The 17,989-nt window shown below is 62.5% G+C and overlaps 1 protein-coding gene across 1 annotated transcript; it reads right to left on the minus strand.

Annotated features, from left to right (window-relative positions):
- Nucleotides 1–11,568: 11,568 nt before the first annotated feature.
- Nucleotides 11,569–15,971, minus strand: LOC140475524 (ecto-ADP-ribosyltransferase 5-like). Its single transcript, XM_072567793.1, has 2 exons — nt 15,890–15,971; nt 11,569–14,595 (listed from the first exon to the last, which is right to left on the minus strand). The coding sequence occupies exons 1-2, from the start codon at nt 15,969–15,971 to the stop codon at nt 13,688–13,690; spliced, it is 990 nt and encodes a 329-aa protein (XP_072423894.1). The 3' UTR covers nt 11,569–13,687.
- Between the last annotated feature and the right edge of the window lie 2,018 nt (nt 15,972–17,989).

A 17,989-nucleotide genomic window follows, 5' to 3' on the forward strand; every position in this document is an offset into this window, starting at 1 on the left:
TGTCCCAGACCCTGACCCTGTCCCTGTCCCTGACCCTGACCCTGACCCTGTCCCTGACCCTGTCCCTGACCCTGACCCTGTCCCTGACCCTGTCCCTGTCCCTGACCCTGTCCCTGTCCCTGTCCCTGACCCTGTCCCTGTCCCTGTCCCTGTCCCTGTCCCTGTCCCTGACCCTGACCCTGTCCCTGTCCCTGTCCCTGACCCTGTCCCTGTCCCTGACCCTGACCCTGACCCTGACCCTGTCCCTGTCCCTGACCCTGACCCTGTCCCTGACCCTGACCCTGTCCCTGTCCCTGTCCCTGACCCTGTCCCTGTCCCTGTCCCTGACCCTGACCCTGTCCCTGACCCTGTCCCTGTCCCTGTCCCTGACCCTGTCCCTGACCCTGTCCCTGTCCCTGTCCCTGACCCTGACCCTGTCCCTGTCCCTGACCCTGTCCCTGTCCCTGTCCCTGACCCTGACCCTGTCCCTGTCCCTGACCCTGACCCTGACCCTGACCCTGTCCCTGTACCTGTCCCTGTCCCTGTCCCTGACCCTGTCCCTGTCCCTGACCCTGACCCTGACCCTGTCCTGTCCCTGTCCCTGTCCCTGTCCCTCTCCCTGACCCTGTCCCTGTCCCTGACCCTGACCCTGACCCTGACCCTGTCCCTGTCCCTGTCCCTGTCCCTGTCCCTGTCCCTGACCCTGTCCCTGACCCCTGACCCTGTCCCTGTCCCTGACCCTGTCCCTGTCCCTGTCCCTGACCCTGACCCTGACCCTGTCCCTGTCCCTGTCCCTGTCCCTGACCCTGACCCTGACCCTGACCCTGTCCCTGTCCCTGTCCCTGTCCCTGACCCTGTCCCTGTCCCTGACCCTGTCCCTGACCCTGTCCCTGTCCCTGTCCCTGACCCTGACCCTGACCCTGTCCCTGACCCTGACCCTGTCCCTGTCCCTGTCCCTGACCCTGACCCTGCCCCTGACCCTGTCCCTGTCCCTGTCCCTGACCCTGACCCTGACCCTGTCCCTGTCCCTGACCCTGTCCCTGTCCCTGTCCCTGACCCTGTCCCTGTCCCTGACCCTGACCCTGTCCCTGTCCCTGACCCTGACCCTCTCCCTGTCCCTGTCCCTGACCCTCTCCCTGACCCTGTCCCTGTCCCTGTCCCTGACCCTGACCCTGTCCCTGTAACTGACGCTGTCCCTGACCCCTGACCCTGTCCCTGACCCTGTCCCTGTCCCTGACCCTCTCCCTGACCCTGTCCCTGTCCCTGTCCCTGACCCTGTCCCTGACCCTGTCCCTGTAACTGACGCTGTCCCTGACCCCTGTCCCTGTCCCTGTCCCTGACCCTGTCCCTGACCCTGTCCCTTACCCTGTCCCTGTCCCTGTCCCTGTCCCTGACCCTGTCCCTGACCCTGTCCCTGTCCCTGACCCTGACCCTGACCCTGTCCCTGACCCTGTCCCTGACCCTGTCCCTGTCCCTGTCCCTGACCCTCTCCCTGTCCCTGACCCTGACCCTGACCCTGTCCCTGTCCCTGACCCTGACCCTGACCCTCTCCCTGCCCCTGACCCTGACCCTGACCCTGTCCCTGACCCTGTCCCTGTCCCTGTCCCTGTCCCTGTCCCTGTCCCTGACCCTGACCCTGACCCTGACCCTCTCCCTGTCCCTGTCCCTGTCCCCTGACCCTGTCCCTGACCCTGACCCTGACCCTGTCCCTGACCCTGACCCTGTCCTTGTCCCTGACCCTGTCCCTGACCCTGTCCCTCTCCCTGTCCCTGACCCTGTCCCTCTCCCTGTCCCTGACCCTGTCCCTGACCCTGTCCCTGACCCTGACCCTGACCCTGACCCTGACCCTGACCCTGTCCCTGACCCTGACCCTGTCCCTGACCCTATCCCTGTCCCTGACCCTGTCCCTGACCCTGTCCCTCTCCCTGTCCCTGACCCTGTCCCTCTCCCTGACCCTCTCCCTGTCCCTGACCCTGACCCTGACCCTGACCCTGACCCTGTCCCTGTCCCTGACCCTGACCCTCTCCCTGACCCTGTCCCTGTCCCTGTCCCTGTCCCTGACCCTGACCCTGTCCCTGACCCTGTCCCTGTCCCTGTCCCTGACCCTGTCCCTGACCCTGTCCCTCTCCCTGTCCCTGACCCTGACCCTGACCCTGTCCCTGTCCCTGACCCTGACCCTGTCCCTGACCCTGACCCTGTCCCTGTCCCTGACCCTGACCCTGTCCAGACCCTGACCCTGACCCTGTCCCTGTCCCTGACCCTGACCCTGTCCCTGTCCCTGACCCTGTCCCTGACCCTGTCCCTGTCCCTGACCCTGTCCCTGACCCTGACCCTGTCCCTGACCCTGTCCCTGTCCCTGTCCCTGACCCTGTCCCTGTCCCTGTCCCCTCTCCCTGACCCTGTCCCTGTCCCTGTCCCTGTCCCTGACCCTGACCCTGTCCCTGACCCTGTCCCTGTCCCTGTCCCCTCTCCCTGACCCTGTCCCTGTCCCTGTCCCTGTCCCTGACCCTGACCCTGTCCCTGACCCTGTCCCTGACCCTGTCCCCTCTCCCTGACCCTGTCCTTGTCCCTGTCCCTGTCCCTGACCCTGTCCCTGACCCTGTCCCTGACCCTGTCCCTGTCCCTGACCCTGACCCTGTCCCTGTCCCTGACCCTGTCCCTGTCCCTGTCCCTGACCCTGACCCTGTCCCTGTCCCTGACCCTGACCCTGTCCCTGACCCTGACCCTGACCCTGTCCCTGTCCCTGTCCCTGACCCTGACCCTGTCCCTGACCCTGTCCCTGTCCCTGTCCCTGTCCCTGACCCTGTCCCTGTCCCTGTCCCTGTCCCTGTCCCTGACCCTGACCCTGACCCTGACCTGTCCCTGTCCCTGACCCTGACCCTGACCCTGACCCTGTCCCTGACCCTGTCCCTGTCCCTGACCCTGTCCCTGTCCCTGTCCCTGTCCCTCTCCCTGACCCTGACCCTGACCCTGTCCCTGTCCCTGACCCTGACCCTGACCCTGACCCTGTCCCTGACCCTGTCCCTGTCCCTGTCCCTGACCCTGTCCCTGACCCTGACCCTGACCCTGTCCCTGTCCCTGACCCTGTCCCTGACCCTGTCCCTGACCCTGACCCTGACCCTGACCCTGACCCTGTCCCTGTCCCTGACCCTGACCCTGTCCCTGACCCTGACCCTGTCCCTGTCCCTGTCCCTGACCCTGACCCTGACCCTGTCCCTGACCCTGTCCCTGACCCTGACCCTGTCCCTCTCCCTGACCCTGTCCCTGACCCTGTCCCTGTCCCTGACCCTGTCCCTGACCCTGACCCTGTCCCTGACCCTCTCCTGACCCCTGACCCTGTCCCTGACCCTGACCCTGTCCCCTCTCCCTGACCCTGTCCCTGACCCCTGACCCTGTCCCTGTCCCTGACCCTGTCCCTGTCCCTGTCCCTGACCCTGACCCTGACCCTGACCCTGTCCCTGACCCCTGACCCTGTCCCTGTCCCTGACCCTGACCCTGTCCCTGTCCCTGTCCCTGACCCTGTCCCTGACCCTGTCCCTGTCCCTGACCCTGACCATGTCCCTGTCCCTGTCCCTGACCCTGACCCTGTCCCTGTCCCTGACCCTGTCCCTGTCCCCGACCCTGACCCTGTCCCTGTCCCTGACCCTGACCATGTCCCTGTCCCTGTCCCTGACCCCGTCCCCGTCCCCAATCCTCGTCCCCAATCCCCATCCCCAATCCCCGTCCCCAATCCCCAATCCCCGTCCCCAATCCCCATCCCCAATCCCCGTCCCCAATCCCCAATCCCCATCCCCATTCCCCGTCCCCAATCCCCGTCCCCAATCCCCGTCCCCAATCCCCGTCCCCAATCCCCGTCCCCAATCCCCGTCCCCAATCCCCGTCCCCATTCCCCAATCCCCGTCCCCAATCCCCGTCCCCAATCCCCGTCCCCAATCCCCGTCCCCAATCCCCGTCCCCAATCCCCGGCCCCATTCCCCGGCCCCATTCCCAATCCCCGTCCCCGTCCCCAATCCCCGTCCCCAATCCCCGTCCCCAATCCCCGTCCCCGTCCCCATCCCCGTCCCCAATCCCCGTCCCCAATCCCTGTCCCCAATCCCCAATCCCCGTCCCCAATCCCCGTCCCCAATCCCTGTCCCCAATCCCCGTCCCCGTCCCCAATCCAGATCCCCGTCCCCCAAACCTTTCCCAACCACCGTCCCCAATCGCCGTCCCCGTTCCCAATCCCCATCACTATTCCCTGTCCCCAATTCCCATCCCCATTCCCAGTCCCCGTCCCCAATCCCTGTCCCCAATCCCCAATCCCCGTCCCCGTCCCCAATCCCCATCCCCAATCCCCGTCCCCAATCCCCATCCCCAATCCCCATCCCCAATCCCCATCCCCAATCCCCGTCCCCAATCCCCGTCCCCAATCCCTGTCCCCAATCCACGTCCCCGTCCCCCGTCCGTGTCCCCAAACCCCATCCCCGTCCCCAATCCCTGTCCCCAATCCCGTCCCCGTCCCCAATCCAGATCCCCGTCCCCCAAACCTTTCCCCAACCACCGTCCCCAATCGCCGTCCCCGTTCCCAATCCCCATCACTATTCCCTGTCCCCAATTCCCATCCCCATTCCCAGTCCCCGTCCCCAATCCCTGTCCCCAATCCCCAATCCCCGTCCCCGTCCCCAATCCCCATCCCCAATCCCCGTCCCCAATCCCCGTCCCCAATCCCCGTCCCCAATCCCCGTCCCCAATCCCTGTCCCCAATCCCTGTCCCCAATCCACGTCCCCGTCCCCCGTCCGTGTCCCCAAACCCCATCCCCGTCCCCATCCCGGTCCCCGATCCCCGTCCCCAATCCTAGACCCCAGTCCCTGTCCCCATCCCCGACCCCAATCCCTGACCCAAACCCCATCCCCAAACCCCGTCCCCATCCCGGTCCCCGATCCCCGTCCCCAACCCCGGCCCCAATCCCGTCCCCAACCTTATTCCTTGTCCCCGACACCATCCCCAATCCCGTCCCTGTCCCTAATCCTTGTCCCCGTCCCTGTCCCCAAACCACACCCCCGTCCCCCGTCCGTGTCCCCAGTCCCCGTCCCCAAACCCCGTCCCCAAACCCCATCCCAAACCCCGTCCCCAATCCCCATTCCCAATCCCCGTCCCCAAACCCCATCCCCAAACCCCATCCCCCATCCCCGTCCCCAATCCCTGTCCCCAATCCCCGGCCCCAATCCCCATCACCAATCCCCTTCCCTAATTCCCGTCCCATCCCCGTCCCCAATCCCCGTCCCCATCTCCGGCCCCAATCCCCGTCCCCAATCCCTGTCCCCAATCCCCGTCCCCGTCCCCATTCCCAATCCCCGTCCCCAATCACCGTCCCCAATCCCGTCCCCCTTCCTAATCCTTGTCCCCGACACCGTTCCCAATCCCGTCACCGTCCCTAATCCTTGTCCCCGTCCCTGTCCCCAATCCACATCCCCAATCCCCGTCCCCGTCCACGACCTAAACCCCGTCCCCAAACCCCATCTCTGATCCCCGTCCCCAATCCTAGACCCCAGTCCCCGTCCCCATTCCCGACCCCAAACCCCGTCCCCAATCCCTGTCCCCAATCCCTGTCCCCAATCCCCGTCCCCAATCCCCGTCCCCATCCACAATCCCCGTCCCCAATCCTTGTCCCCGTCCCTGTCCCAAATCCCTGTCCCCAATCCTCATCCCCAATCGCCAATCCCTGTCCCCAATCCCCGTCCCTGTCCCCAATCCCTGTCCCCAATCCCCGTCCCTATCCCCAATCCCCGTCCCCAATCCTCATCCCCAATCGCCAATCCCTGTCCCCAATCCCCGTCCCCCTCCCCAATCCCCGTCCCTGTCCCCAATCCCCGTCCCCAATCCCTGTCCCCAATCCCCAATCCCCGTCCCAATCCCTGTCCCCAATCCCCAATCCCCACCCCGTCCCCAAACCCCGTCACCAATCCCTGTCCCCAATCCCTCTCCCTGATCCCCGTCCCCGTCCCAACCCCCGTTGCAAATCCCCGTCACCATTACCTGTCCCCGATCCCCATCCCCAAACCCCGTCCCCGTCCCCAATCGCTAATCCCCGTCCCCATCCCCAATCCCCGTCCCCAATCCCCCATCCCCGTCCCCAATCCTTGCCCCCAATCACTAAACCCAATCCCCGTCCTCAATCCCCGTCCCCAATCCCCGTCCCCAATCCCCGTCCCCCATCCCCGTCCCCAATCCCCGTCCCCAATACCTGTCCCCAATCCCCAACCACAATCCCTGTCCCCAATCCCCGTCCCCAATCCCCAATCCCCGTCCCCAATCCCCGTCCCCAATCCCTGTCTCCAATCCCCGTCCCCAATCCCCGTCCCCAATCCCCATCCCCCCATCCCCGTCCCCAATCGCCGTCCCCAATCCCCGTCCCCAATCCCCGTCCCCAATCCCTGTCCCCAATCCCTGTCCCCAATCCCCGTCCCCAATCCCCAATCCCTGTCCCCAATCCCTGTCCCCAATCCCCGTCCCCAAACCCCAATCCCCGTCCCCAATCCCCGTCCCCAATCCCCGTCCCCAATCCCTGTCCCCAATCCCCGTCCCCCATCCCCGTCCCCCATCCCCGTCCCCAATCCCCGTCCCCAATCCCTGTCCCCAATCCCTGTCCCCAATCCCTGTCCCCAATCCCCGTCCCCAATCCCAAATCCCTGTCCCCAATCCCCAATCCCCGAGCCAATCCCCGTCCCCAATCCCCGTCCCCAATCCCCGTCCCCGATCCCCGTCCCCGATCCCCGTCCCCGATCCCCGTCCTCAAACCCCGTCCCCAATCCCTGTCCCCAATCCCTGTCCCCAATCCCCGTCCCCAATCCCCAATCCCCGCCCCAATCCCCGCCCCAATCCCCGTCCCCAATCCCTGTCCCCAATCCCCGTCCCCCATCCCCGTCCCCAATCCCCGTCCCCAATCCCCGTCCCCAATCCCAAATCCCCGTCCCCAATCCCCAATCCCCGTCCCCCAATCCCCGTCCCCAATCCCCGTCCCCGATCCCCGTCCCCGATCCCCGTCCCCAATCCCCAACCTCAATCCCCTGTCCCCAATCCCTGTCCCCAATCCCTGTCCCCAATCCCCGTCCCCAATCCCCGACCCCAATCCCCATCCCCAATCCCCAACCCCAATGCCCGTCCTCAAATCCCCGTCCCCAATCCCCGTCCCCAATCCCCATCCCCATCCCCAATCCCCGTCCCCAATCCCCGTCCCCAATCCCCAATCCCGTCCCAATCCCCGTCCCCAATCCCCGTCCTCAATCCCTGTCCCAATCCCCGTCCCAATCCCCGTCCCAATCCCCAATCCCCGTCCCCCAATCCCCGGCCCCAATCCCCGTCCCCAATCCCCAACCCCAATCCCCGTCCCCCAATCCCCAATCCCCGTCCCCAATCCCCGTCCCCAATCCCCGTCCCCAATCCCCGACCCCAATCCCCATCCCCAATCCCCAACCCCAATGCCCGTCCTCAATCCCCGTCCTCAATCCCTGTCCCCAATCCCCGTCCCCAATCCCCGTCCCAATCCCCGTCCCCAACCCCCAATCCCCGTCCCCAATCCCCGTCCCCAATCCCCGTCCCCAATCCCCAATCACCGTCCCCAATCCCTGTCCCCAATCCCCGTCCCCAATCCCCGTCCTCAATCCCTGTCCCCAATCCCTGTCCCCAATCCCCGTCCCCCAATCCCCGTCCCCAATCCCCGTCCCCAATCCCCGTCCCCAATCCCTGTCCCCCAATCCCTGTCCCCAATCCCCGTCCCCAATCCCAAATCCCCGTCCCCAATCCCCAATCCCCGTCCCCAATCCCCGTCCCCAATCCCCGTCCCCGATCCCCGTCCCCGATCCCCGTCCCCGATCCCCGTCCCCAATCCCCAACCTCAATCCTTGTCCCCAATCCCTGTCCCCAAATCCCTGTCCCCAATCCCCGTCCCCAATCCCCGACCCCAATCCCCATCCCCAATCCCCAACCCCCAATGCCCGTCCCCAATCCCCGTCCTCAATCCCCGTCCTCAATCCCTGTCCCCAATCCCCAATCCCCATCCCCAATCCCTGTCCCCATCCCCGTCCCCCATCCCCCGTCCTCAATCCCCGTCCCCAATCCCCGTCCCCAATCCCCGTCCCCAATCCCCGTCCTCAATCCCGTCCCCAATCCCCGTCCCCAATCCCCGTCCTCAATCCCTGTCCTCAATCCTCATCCCCAATCCCCAATCCCCGTCCTCAATCCCCGACCCCAATCCCCATTCCCAATCCCCAACCCCAATCCCCGTCCTCAATCCCCAACCCCACTGCCCGTCCCCAATCCCCGTCCCCAATCCCCGTCCCCCAATCCCCAATCCCCGTCCCCAATCCCCGTCCCCCAATCCCCGTCCTCAATCCCTGTCCCCAATCCCCGTCCCCAATCCCAATCCCCGTCCCCAATCCCCGTCCTCAATCCCCTGTCCCCAATCCCCGTCCCCAATCCCCCATCCCCGTCCCCAATCCCCCGTCCCCAAACCCCAACCCCAATCCCTGTCCCCAATCCCTGTCCCCAATCCCTGTCCCCAATCCCAAATCCCCGTCACCAATCCCCAATCCCCGTCCCCAATCCCCGTCCCCGATCCCCATCCCGATCCCCGTCCCCAATCCCCGTCCCCAATCCCTGTCCCCAATCCCTGTCCCCAATCCCTGTCCCCAATCCCTGTCCCCCAATGCCCGTCACCAATCCCAAATCCCCGTCCCCAATCCCCAATCCCCGTCCCCAATCCCCATCACCAATCCCCATCCCCAATCCCAGTCCCCAATCCCTGTCCTCAACCCCGTCCCCAATCCCCGTCCCCGATCCCCGTCCTCAAACCCCGTCCCCAATCCCCGTCCCCAATCCCCGTCCCCAATCCCCATCCCCGTCCCCAATCCCCGTCCCCATCCCCGTCCCCAATTCCCCGTCCCCAATCCCCGTCCCCAATCCCCGTCCCCAATCCCCCATCCCCAATCCCCGTCCTCAATCCCCGTCCCCAATCCTCGTCCCCAATCCCCAATCCCCGTCCTCAATCCCCGTCCCCAATCCCCGTCCCCAATCCCCGTCCCCAATCCCCAATCCCCGTCCCCAATCCCCGTCCTCAATCCCCGTCCCCAATCCCCAACCCCAATGCCGGTCCTCAATCCCTGTCCTCAATCCTGTCCCCAGTCCCCGTCCCCAATCCCCGTCCCCAATCCCCAATCCCCGTCCCCAATCCCCGTCCTCAATCCCAGTCCCCAATCCCTGTCCCCAATCCACAATCCCCGTCCCCAATCCCCGTCCTCAAACCCCGTCCCCATCCCCAATCCCCGTCCCCAATCCCCGTCCCCATTCCCGTCCTCAATCCCCGTCCCCCCATCCCGTCCTCAATCCCCGTCCCCAATCCCCTGTCCCCAATCCCCGTCCTCAATCCCGTCCCCATCCGGTACCCAATCCCCCGTCCCCAATCCCCGTCCTCAATCCCGTCCCATCCCCGTACCCAATCCCCGTCCCCCAATCCCCGTCCTCAATCCCCGTCCCCAATCCCCGTCCCCACCAAATCCTACCGATCCCCCACCCCAAATCCCCGTCCTCAATCCCCGACCCCAATCCCCGTCCCCAATCCCCGTCCTCAACTCCCCGACCCCAATCCCCGTCCCCCAATCCCCGTCCCCAATCCCCAATCCCCATTCCCATCCCCAACCCCAATCCCCGTCCTCAATCCCCAACACCCAATGCCGTCCTCAATCCCCGTCCTCAATCCCTGTCGCCAATACCCGTCCCCAATCCCCATCCCCAATCCCGTCCTCAATCCCTGTCACCCAATCCCCATCCCCAATCCCCAATCCCCGTCCCCAAACCCCATCCCCAATCCCCGTCCTCAATCCCCGTCCCCAATCCCCAATCCCCGTCCCCAATCCCTGTCCCCAATCCCCGTCCCCAATCCCAATCCCCATCCCCAATCCCCGTCCCCAACCCCCAATCCCCGTCCCCAATCCCCGTCCCCAATCCCCGTCCCCAATCCCCGACCCCAATCCCCATCCCCAATCCCCAACCCCCAATGCCCGTCCTCAATCCCGTCCTCAATCCCTGTCGCCAATACCCGTCCGCAATCCCCAATCCCGTCCCCAATCCCCGTCCCCAATCCCTGTCCCCAATCCCCAATCCCCGTCCCCAATCCCCGTCCCCAATCCCCGTCCCCAATCCACAATCCCCGTCCTCAATCCCCATCCTCAATCCCTGTCCCCAATCCCCGTCCCCAATCCCCATCCCCAATCCCCGTCCCCAATCCCTGATCCCCGTCCCCAATCCCCATCTGTGTCTCCCCTGATTGATCAATGATCAGGAGCAGGAACCCTGGCTCATATCCTCCCCCACTCTCTCTAACCCAGGGATCACTGGAACAGTGATCAGGAGCAGGAACCCTGGCTGATTTCCCCTCTCTCTCTCTCTAACCCAGGGATCACTGGACAGTGATCAGGAGCAGGAACCCTGGCTGATTTCCCCCCTCTCTCTCTCTAACCCAGGGATCACTGGGCAGTGATCAGGAGCAGGAACCCTGGCTGATTTCCCCCCCTCTCTCTAAACCCAGGGATCACTGGACAGTGATCAGGAGCAGGAACCCCTGGCTGATTTTCCCCTCTCTCTCTCTCTAACCCAGGGATCACTGGACAGTGATCAGGAGCAGGAACCCTGGCTAATTTCCCCCCTCTCTCTCTCTAACCCAGGGATCACTGGGCAGTGATCAGGAGCAGGAACCCTGGCTGATTTCTCCTCTCTCTCTCTAACCCAGGGATCACTGGGCAGTGATCAGGAGCAGGAACCCTGGCTGATTTCCCCTCTCTCTCTCTCTAACACAGGGGTCACTGGACAGTGATCAGGAGCAGGAACCCTGGCTGATTTCCCCTCTCTCTCTCTCTTCTCTCTAACCCAGGGATCACTGGGCAGTGATCAGGAGCAGGAACCCTGGCTGATTTCCCCCCCCCTCTCTCTCTCTAACCCAGGGATCACTGGGCAGTGATCAGGAGCAGGAACCCTGGCTGATTTCCCCTCTCTCTCTCTAACCCAGGGATCACTGGACAGTGATCAGGAGCAGGAACCCTGGCTGATTTCCCCTCTCTCTCTCTAACACAGGGATCACTGGGCAGTGATCAGGAGCAGGAACCCTGGCTGATTTCCCCCCCTCTCTCTCTCTCTAACCCAGGGATCACTGGGCAGTGATCAGGAGCAGGAAACCCTGGCTGATTTCCCCCCTCTCTCTCTCTAACCCAGGGATCACTGGGCAGTGATCAGGAGCAGGAACCCTGGCTGATTTCCCCTCTCTCTCTCTCTCTCTAACCCAGGGATCACTGGGCAGTGATCAGGAGCAGGAACCCTGGCTGATTTCCCCTCTCTCTCTCTAACCCAGGGATCACTGGGCAGTGATCAGGAGCAGGAACCCTGGCTGATTTCCCCTCTCTCTCTCTAACCCAGGGATCACTGGGCAGTGATCAGGAGCAGGAACCCTGGCTGATTCGCCCCCTATCTCTCTCTCTCTCTGATGGGGATGATGTTTCGAGAGGGTTTGAAGCTCTTGGTCAGAGGTCAGGTTTTATGAATATACACAAGAATTAACTCGATTTGATTTCGGATTTCCATTTTATTGCACATTTACAGATCCTGCTTGAGTCTCTCAGCAGGAATGACCGATAGAGATTAGCTGTCAGTAACTGAACTACCAAGAGACGGGAGTGTGTCGTTTGAGAGAGACATTAACGGGGAGCACAGCAGTGTGACAGGGTTAGGAGCAGTGCAGGACCGGAGACATGACACCACCCACATCACAGACTGGGTCAATACCCAGGTTCCTCATACAGGCTACCCAATCACTCAGCACTGACCCTCTTACAGTGCCCACTCCCTCAGCACTGACCCTCCGACAGTGCCCACTCCCTCAGCACTGACCCTCCGACAGTGCCCTCACCCTCAGCACTGACCCTCTGACAGTGCCCACTCCCTCAGCACTGACCCTCCGACAGTGCCCTCACCCTCAGCACTGACCCTCCGACAGTGCCCACTCCCTCAGCACTGACCCTCCGACAGTGCGGCGCTCCCTCAGCACTGACCCTCCGACAGGGCCCACTCCCTCAGCACTGACCCTCCGACAGTGCCCACTCCCTCAGCACTGACCCTCCGACAGTGCCCACTCCCTCAGCACTGACCCTCCGACAGTGCGGCTCTCCCTCAGCACTGACCCTCCGACAGGGCCCACTCCCTCAGCACTGACCCTCCGACAGTGCCCGCTCCCTCAGCACTGACCCTCCGACAGTGCGGCACTCCCTCAGCACTGATCCTCCGACAGTGCCCACTCCCTCAGCACTGACCCTCCGACAGTGCCCACTCCCTCAGCACTGACCCTCCAACAGTGCCCGATCCCTCAGCACTGACCCTCCGACAGTGCCCACTCCCTCAGCACTGACCCTCCGACAGTGCCCCCTCCCTCAGCACTGACCCTCCGACAGTGCAGCACTCCCTCAGCACTGACCCTCCGACAGTGCCCACTCCCTCAGCACTGACCCTCCGACAGTGCCCGCTCCCTCAGCACTGACCCTCCGACAGTGCCCACTCCCTCAGCACTGACCCTCTGACAGTGCCCACTCCCTCAGCATTGACCCTCTGACAGTGCCCACTCCCTCAGCACTGACCCTCGCACAGTGCCCACTCCCCCAGCACTGACCCTCCAACAGTGCCCACTCCCTGAGCACTGACCCTCCGACAGTGCCCACTCCCTCAGCACTGACCCTCCGACAGTGCCCGATCCCTCAGCACTGACCCTCCGACAGTGCCCACTCCCTCAGCACTGACCCTCCGACAGTGCCCACTCCCCCAGCACTGACCCTCCGACAGTGCCCACTCCCTCAGCACTGACCCTCGCACAGTGCCCACTCCCCTAGCACTGACCCTCCAACAGTGCCCACTCCCTGAGCACTGACCCTCCGACAGTGCCCACTCCCTCAGCACTGACCCTCGCACAGTGCCCCTCCCCCAGCACTGACCCTCCGACAGTGCCCACTCCCTCAGCACTGACCCTCCGACAGTGCGGCACTCCCTCAGCACTGACCCTCCGACAGTGCCCACTCCCTCAGCACTGACCCTCCGACAGTGCCCACTCCCTCAGCACTGACCCTCCGACAGTGCCCCTCCCCCAGCACTGACCCTCCGACAGTGCCCACTCCCCCAGCACTGACCCTCCGACAGTGCCCACTCCCTCAGCACTGACCCTCCGACAGGGCCCACTCCCTCAGCACTGACCCTCCGACAGTGCGGCCCTCCCTCAGCACTGACCCTCCGACAGTGCCCCTCCCCCAGCACTGACCCTCCGACAGGGCCCACTCCCCCAGCACTGACCCTCCGACAGTGCCCACTCCCTCAGCACTGACCCTCCGACAGTGCCCACTCCCTCAGCACTGACCCTCCGACAGTGCGGCACTCCCTCAGCACTGACCCTCCGACAGTGCGGCACTCCCTCAGCACTGACCCTCCGACAGTGCCCACTCCCTCAGCACTGACCCTCCGACAGTGCGGCCCTCCCTCAGCACTGACCCTCCGACAGGGCCCACTCCCTCAGCACTGACCCTCCGACAGTGCCCCTCCCCCAGCACTGACCCTCCGACAGTGCAGTACTCCCTTGTTACTACCCGGTGGTTAATCCCTGGTTGATGTGTTGGTTAGTTGGTTAGTGCCAGCCCCCTGCCCAGTTTAACACATTTCCCGAGCGAGGGTGAGTGTGAGGGTGAGGGTGAGGAGGTAGAATCGCCCCAGATCTCTGGGCCCACTCACCCCCGACAGCTGGAGGGAGGTCAGGTGGAGGTCTATACGGGGTTGGCCGTTGACCTTCGACCTCTCGACCTTGTCAACTCGGAAGACCTCGCACGGAGGGATGAGGACCTCCTTTTCCTGAGGGAAGGGGGACAGCTCCTCCACGGAGGCCCCCCTGGCCGTGCGGATGTGGAAGAGCGTCCCCCCGCTCCCTCCCCCTCCCCCAGCGAAGATCTCGGCCACGTCCCTGCTCGCGGACGTGGAGGTGAAACTCCCAAACTGCACCGTGTCGCCAACGTTTGCCCAGAATGGCCTTGGGGAGCCCCTGTAAACGGTGGCCCCTTCCCCCTCTCTGCTCTGGGCCTTCTCCGCCCTCCTCAGGCCCCTCAGTGCCAGGCCTAGGAGCTGGTGTAGGCCTCGGAACCGCTCACATGCCTCCTGGGATTCCTCAGGCCCGAGGCAGTGCCTTGAGGCCTGGTTAAAGACCAGGTAGAGGGGTCCCGAGGGAGGGGGGGGATATTCCAGGGCGTAGCACACCACAGCCACCACCAGCTCGTCCCTGAGACCCCCCGGGGCTCGGCTGCCCCCTTCCTTCATCCGGGCCCACTCTAGCCAAGCCTGAGACCAGGCCTTGTCCAAGGCCGCGTTCTGCTCCCTCTCTTTGTCCAGCAGAGCCAGCCACGAGCTCAATTCCTCCTCCATCTCCTCGTCGCCTTCTGCCTCCTCCTCGTCCTCCGGGCTCTCCTCCGCCTCACAGCCGCGCACCCTCCCCAGGTTGATCAGCTCGCTGGAGAAACGGGTTGGTCTCTTCCCCAGAGTCCCCTGGGGGACCCAGAGTGTGGTTCCCACTGTGGAGTGTGTGAGAGAGAGAGAGAGAATATCAGACCCAGGCACCAGCACAGAGGAAATCCCCCTAACTCCCTCCAACCCCTTCCATCAAAACATAGGGAGCAGAAATCAGGCCATTCAGCCCATCGACTCTGCTCCACTGTTCAATCATGGCTGATACACTTCTCAGCCTCATCCTCCCACGTTCGCTAACCCTGGTCCCCCACAACACTCAGGAACCCATCTAGAGAACATGGAACATGACAGCGCAGTCCAGGCCCTTCGGCCCCTCGATGTTTGGGCCGACCTGTCATCCCCAATCTGAAGCCCATCTAACCCACACTATTCCCTGTACCTCCCTATGCTTCTCCGTCTTGAATCCACTCAATGACCTGGCCTTCCATGTCGGTGAATCCCATCGATTCCCCCGCTCTCTGGTTGAAGAGGTTTTCCCCTCTCTCCATGATAAAGGGTCTTCCCTTTCCTCTCAGGCTGTGCCCTGGGGGCCCTAGTCTCTGCTTCCAATGGAAACATCTCCCCACCGTCCACTCTGTCCAGATCAGTCCGTCGTCTCTATGTTTCAATTCGATAACCCCCACCCCCCCCCCCCCCCCCCTTCTAATCTCCATTGAGGATAAACCCAGTGTCCTTAAGCATTCCTTATATGTCAAGTTTTTCATTCCTGGGTCCATCCTCGTGAGCCTCCTCTGAACGCGCTCCAGGGCCAGTACATCCTTCCCGAGATCTGGGGCCCAGAACTGGGCACAATACTCCGAGTGTGGTCTGACCCGAGACTTATAGAGCCTCAGAACTACACCCCTGCTTTTATATTCAAGTCCCCTCAAAATAAATGTCACCATTGCATTTGCCTCCCTAACTCCCTGACCACTGCGTGTTTACCTTGAGAGAATCCTGGGATAGACCTCCCAACTCTCCGACCACTTCAGGTTTCTGAATGTAGGGTATAGTCCATGACTCTATCCTTCCCACCAAAGTGCCTGACCTCACCCTTTCCCACATTGTGCTCCATCTGCCACATCTTTACCCCCCCTCCTGACCTGTCCAAATCCTTCTGCAGCCTCCCCCCCCCCCTCCCTCCTCAATGCTACCTGTCCCTCGAGCTCTCCAATGTAGCCAGGACCCTCTCAGTTCCCTCATCCAGATCGGGAATGTTTAAAGTGAGAAGTTCCTGTCCCAACCCGAGCCTTGAGGAACCCCCACTCGTCACCCGCTGCCGTTACCCCCCCCGCACCCCCCACCCTCTGCTTCCTGACAGACTGCCAAGCTTCTCTCCATGCGAACACCTTCTCTTACCCAGCAGCCTCCTGTGCCGTACCTTGTCAAACACCTTCTTGAAGACTCGGTCCACAGTCTCTCCTTGGTCTAACCTGCTCATTACCCCCTGAAAGAATTCGGACAGATTTGTCAGGCATGACCTATGCTTGATGAAGGCTGAAAAATGTGTTGCTGGAAAAGCGCAGCAGGTCAGGCAGCATCCAAGGAACAAGGAGAATCGACGTTTCGGCCATCAGCCCTCCTCCTACCCTTGACGAAACCATACTGACTTTCCCTATTTTATCATAGACTTCCCAGGATTCAGGAACCTCATCTTCCCAGTGGAATCCAGGATCTTGCCCATGACCGAGGTTAGGCTGATCGGTCTGTAACTTTCCACCTTTTGCCTTATTCCCTTTTTAAACAGGGGTTTCGTGTTTAGTGAATTTCCAGTCCTCTGGGACCATCCCTGATTCGAGTGATTCCAGAGAGACAGCCACTAACTCCTCCATAATCACTTCAGCTATCCCCCTGAGGGCTCTGGGGGGGGGGGGACGGGGGGGTGTGGTCATAGAGATGGACAGCAAGGAAACAGACCCTTCGGTCCAACCCGTCCATGCTGACCCAGATATCCCAACCCAATCTATTCCCACCTGCCAGCACCCGGCCCATATCCCTCCAAACCCTTCCTATTCATATACCCATCCAAATACTTCTTAAATGCCCCTTGGGTCTCTTTTATATCTTTCCCCTCTCACCCTAAACCTATGCCCTCTAGTTCTGGACTCCCCGACCCCAGGGAAAAGACTTTGTCTATTTACCCTATCCACACCCCTCATAATTTTGTAAACCTCTATAAGGTCACCCCTCAGCCTCTGACACTCCAGGGAAAACAGCCCCAGCCTGTTCAGCCTTTTCCTGTTGCTCAGATCCTCCAACCCTGGCAACATCCTTGTAAATCTTTTCGGAACCCTTTCAAATCCCCAATACAATGGGAAGCTGACCGACCCCTTGTTCCAAACCTGGCTGTTCGTGCTAAGTTCCCCTGAGTGTCCATCACCCCCTACATTTTCCAAAACAGCATTCCTGTTTGTAATGGGGATACCCACAAAAGACTCCTGCCCGAGGTGCTGACCTCTCCTACCCTTCCTGGAGTTAACCCATCTGTGTGACTGTATCGGAGACTTTCCCTCCCTTCCTATACCTGCCATCCATCAATTCACCTTACTCTTGGAAGTTCCTCATTGCCTCGAACGGTCTCTCCAAATGGTCCATTCAATCTGATAAGATTCACAACCACTGACAAGATGAATTCCCCAGGGTGGGGACTCCAGAACGAGAGGGATATAGGCTGAGGGTGAGAGGGGAAAGATATAAAAGAGACCTAAGGGGCAACTTTTTCACCCAGAGGGTGGTACGTGTATGGAATGAGCTGCCAGATAGGGAGGGGGTTACAGAGATAGGGAGGGGGTGTAGAGGGGTTACAGAGATAGGGAGTGGGTGTAGGGGGGTTACAGAGACAGTGAGGGGGTGTAGGGGGGGTTACAGAGATAGGGAGGGGGTGTAGGGGGGTTACAGAGATAGGGAGGGGGTGTAGGGGGGTTACAGAGATAGGGAGGGGGTGTAGGGGGGTTACAGAGATAGGGAGTGGGTGTAGGGGGGGTTACAGAGATAGGGAGGGGGTGTAGGGGGGTTACAGAGATAGGGAGGGGGTGTAGGGGGGTTACAGAGATAGGGAGGGGGTGTAGGGGGGTTACAGAGAGAGGGAGGGGGTGTAGGGGGGTTACAGAGATAGGGAGGGGGTGTAGGGGGGTTACAGAGACAGGGAGGGGGTGTAGGGGGGTTACAGAGATAGGGAGGGGGTGTAGGGGGTTACAGAGATAGGGAGGGGGTGTAGGGGGGTTACAGAGATAGGGAGGGGGTGTAGGGGGTTACAGAGATAGGGGGGGGGTGTAGGGGGGTTACAGAGACAGGGAGGGGGTGTAGGGGGGTTACAGAGATAGGGAGGGGGTGTAGGGGGGTTACAGAGATAGGGAGGGGGTGTAGGGGGTTACAGAGATAGGGAGGGGGTGTAGGGGGTTACAGAGATAGGGAGGGGGTGTAGGGGGGTTACAGAGATAGGGAGGGGGTGTAGGGGGG

This window comes from Chiloscyllium punctatum, unplaced genomic scaffold (genome assembly GCF_047496795.1).
Source record: "Chiloscyllium punctatum isolate Juve2018m unplaced genomic scaffold, sChiPun1.3 scaffold_1754, whole genome shotgun sequence".
Lineage (NCBI taxonomy): Eukaryota > Metazoa > Chordata > Chondrichthyes > Orectolobiformes > Hemiscylliidae > Chiloscyllium > Chiloscyllium punctatum.

What these genes read in the sequence shown, in the direction of transcription:
- LOC140475524 (XM_072567793.1), bottom strand. Translation starts at nt 15,971, where the DNA reads ATGAGCAGGTTAGACCAAGGAGAGACTGTGGACCGAGTCTTCAAGAAG. An exon ending in ACGGCACAGGAGGCTGCTGG is followed by an intron (nt 14,596 to 15,889) that starts GTAAGAGAAGGT and finishes CACACTCCACAG; the next exon opens with TGGGAACCACACTCTGGGTC.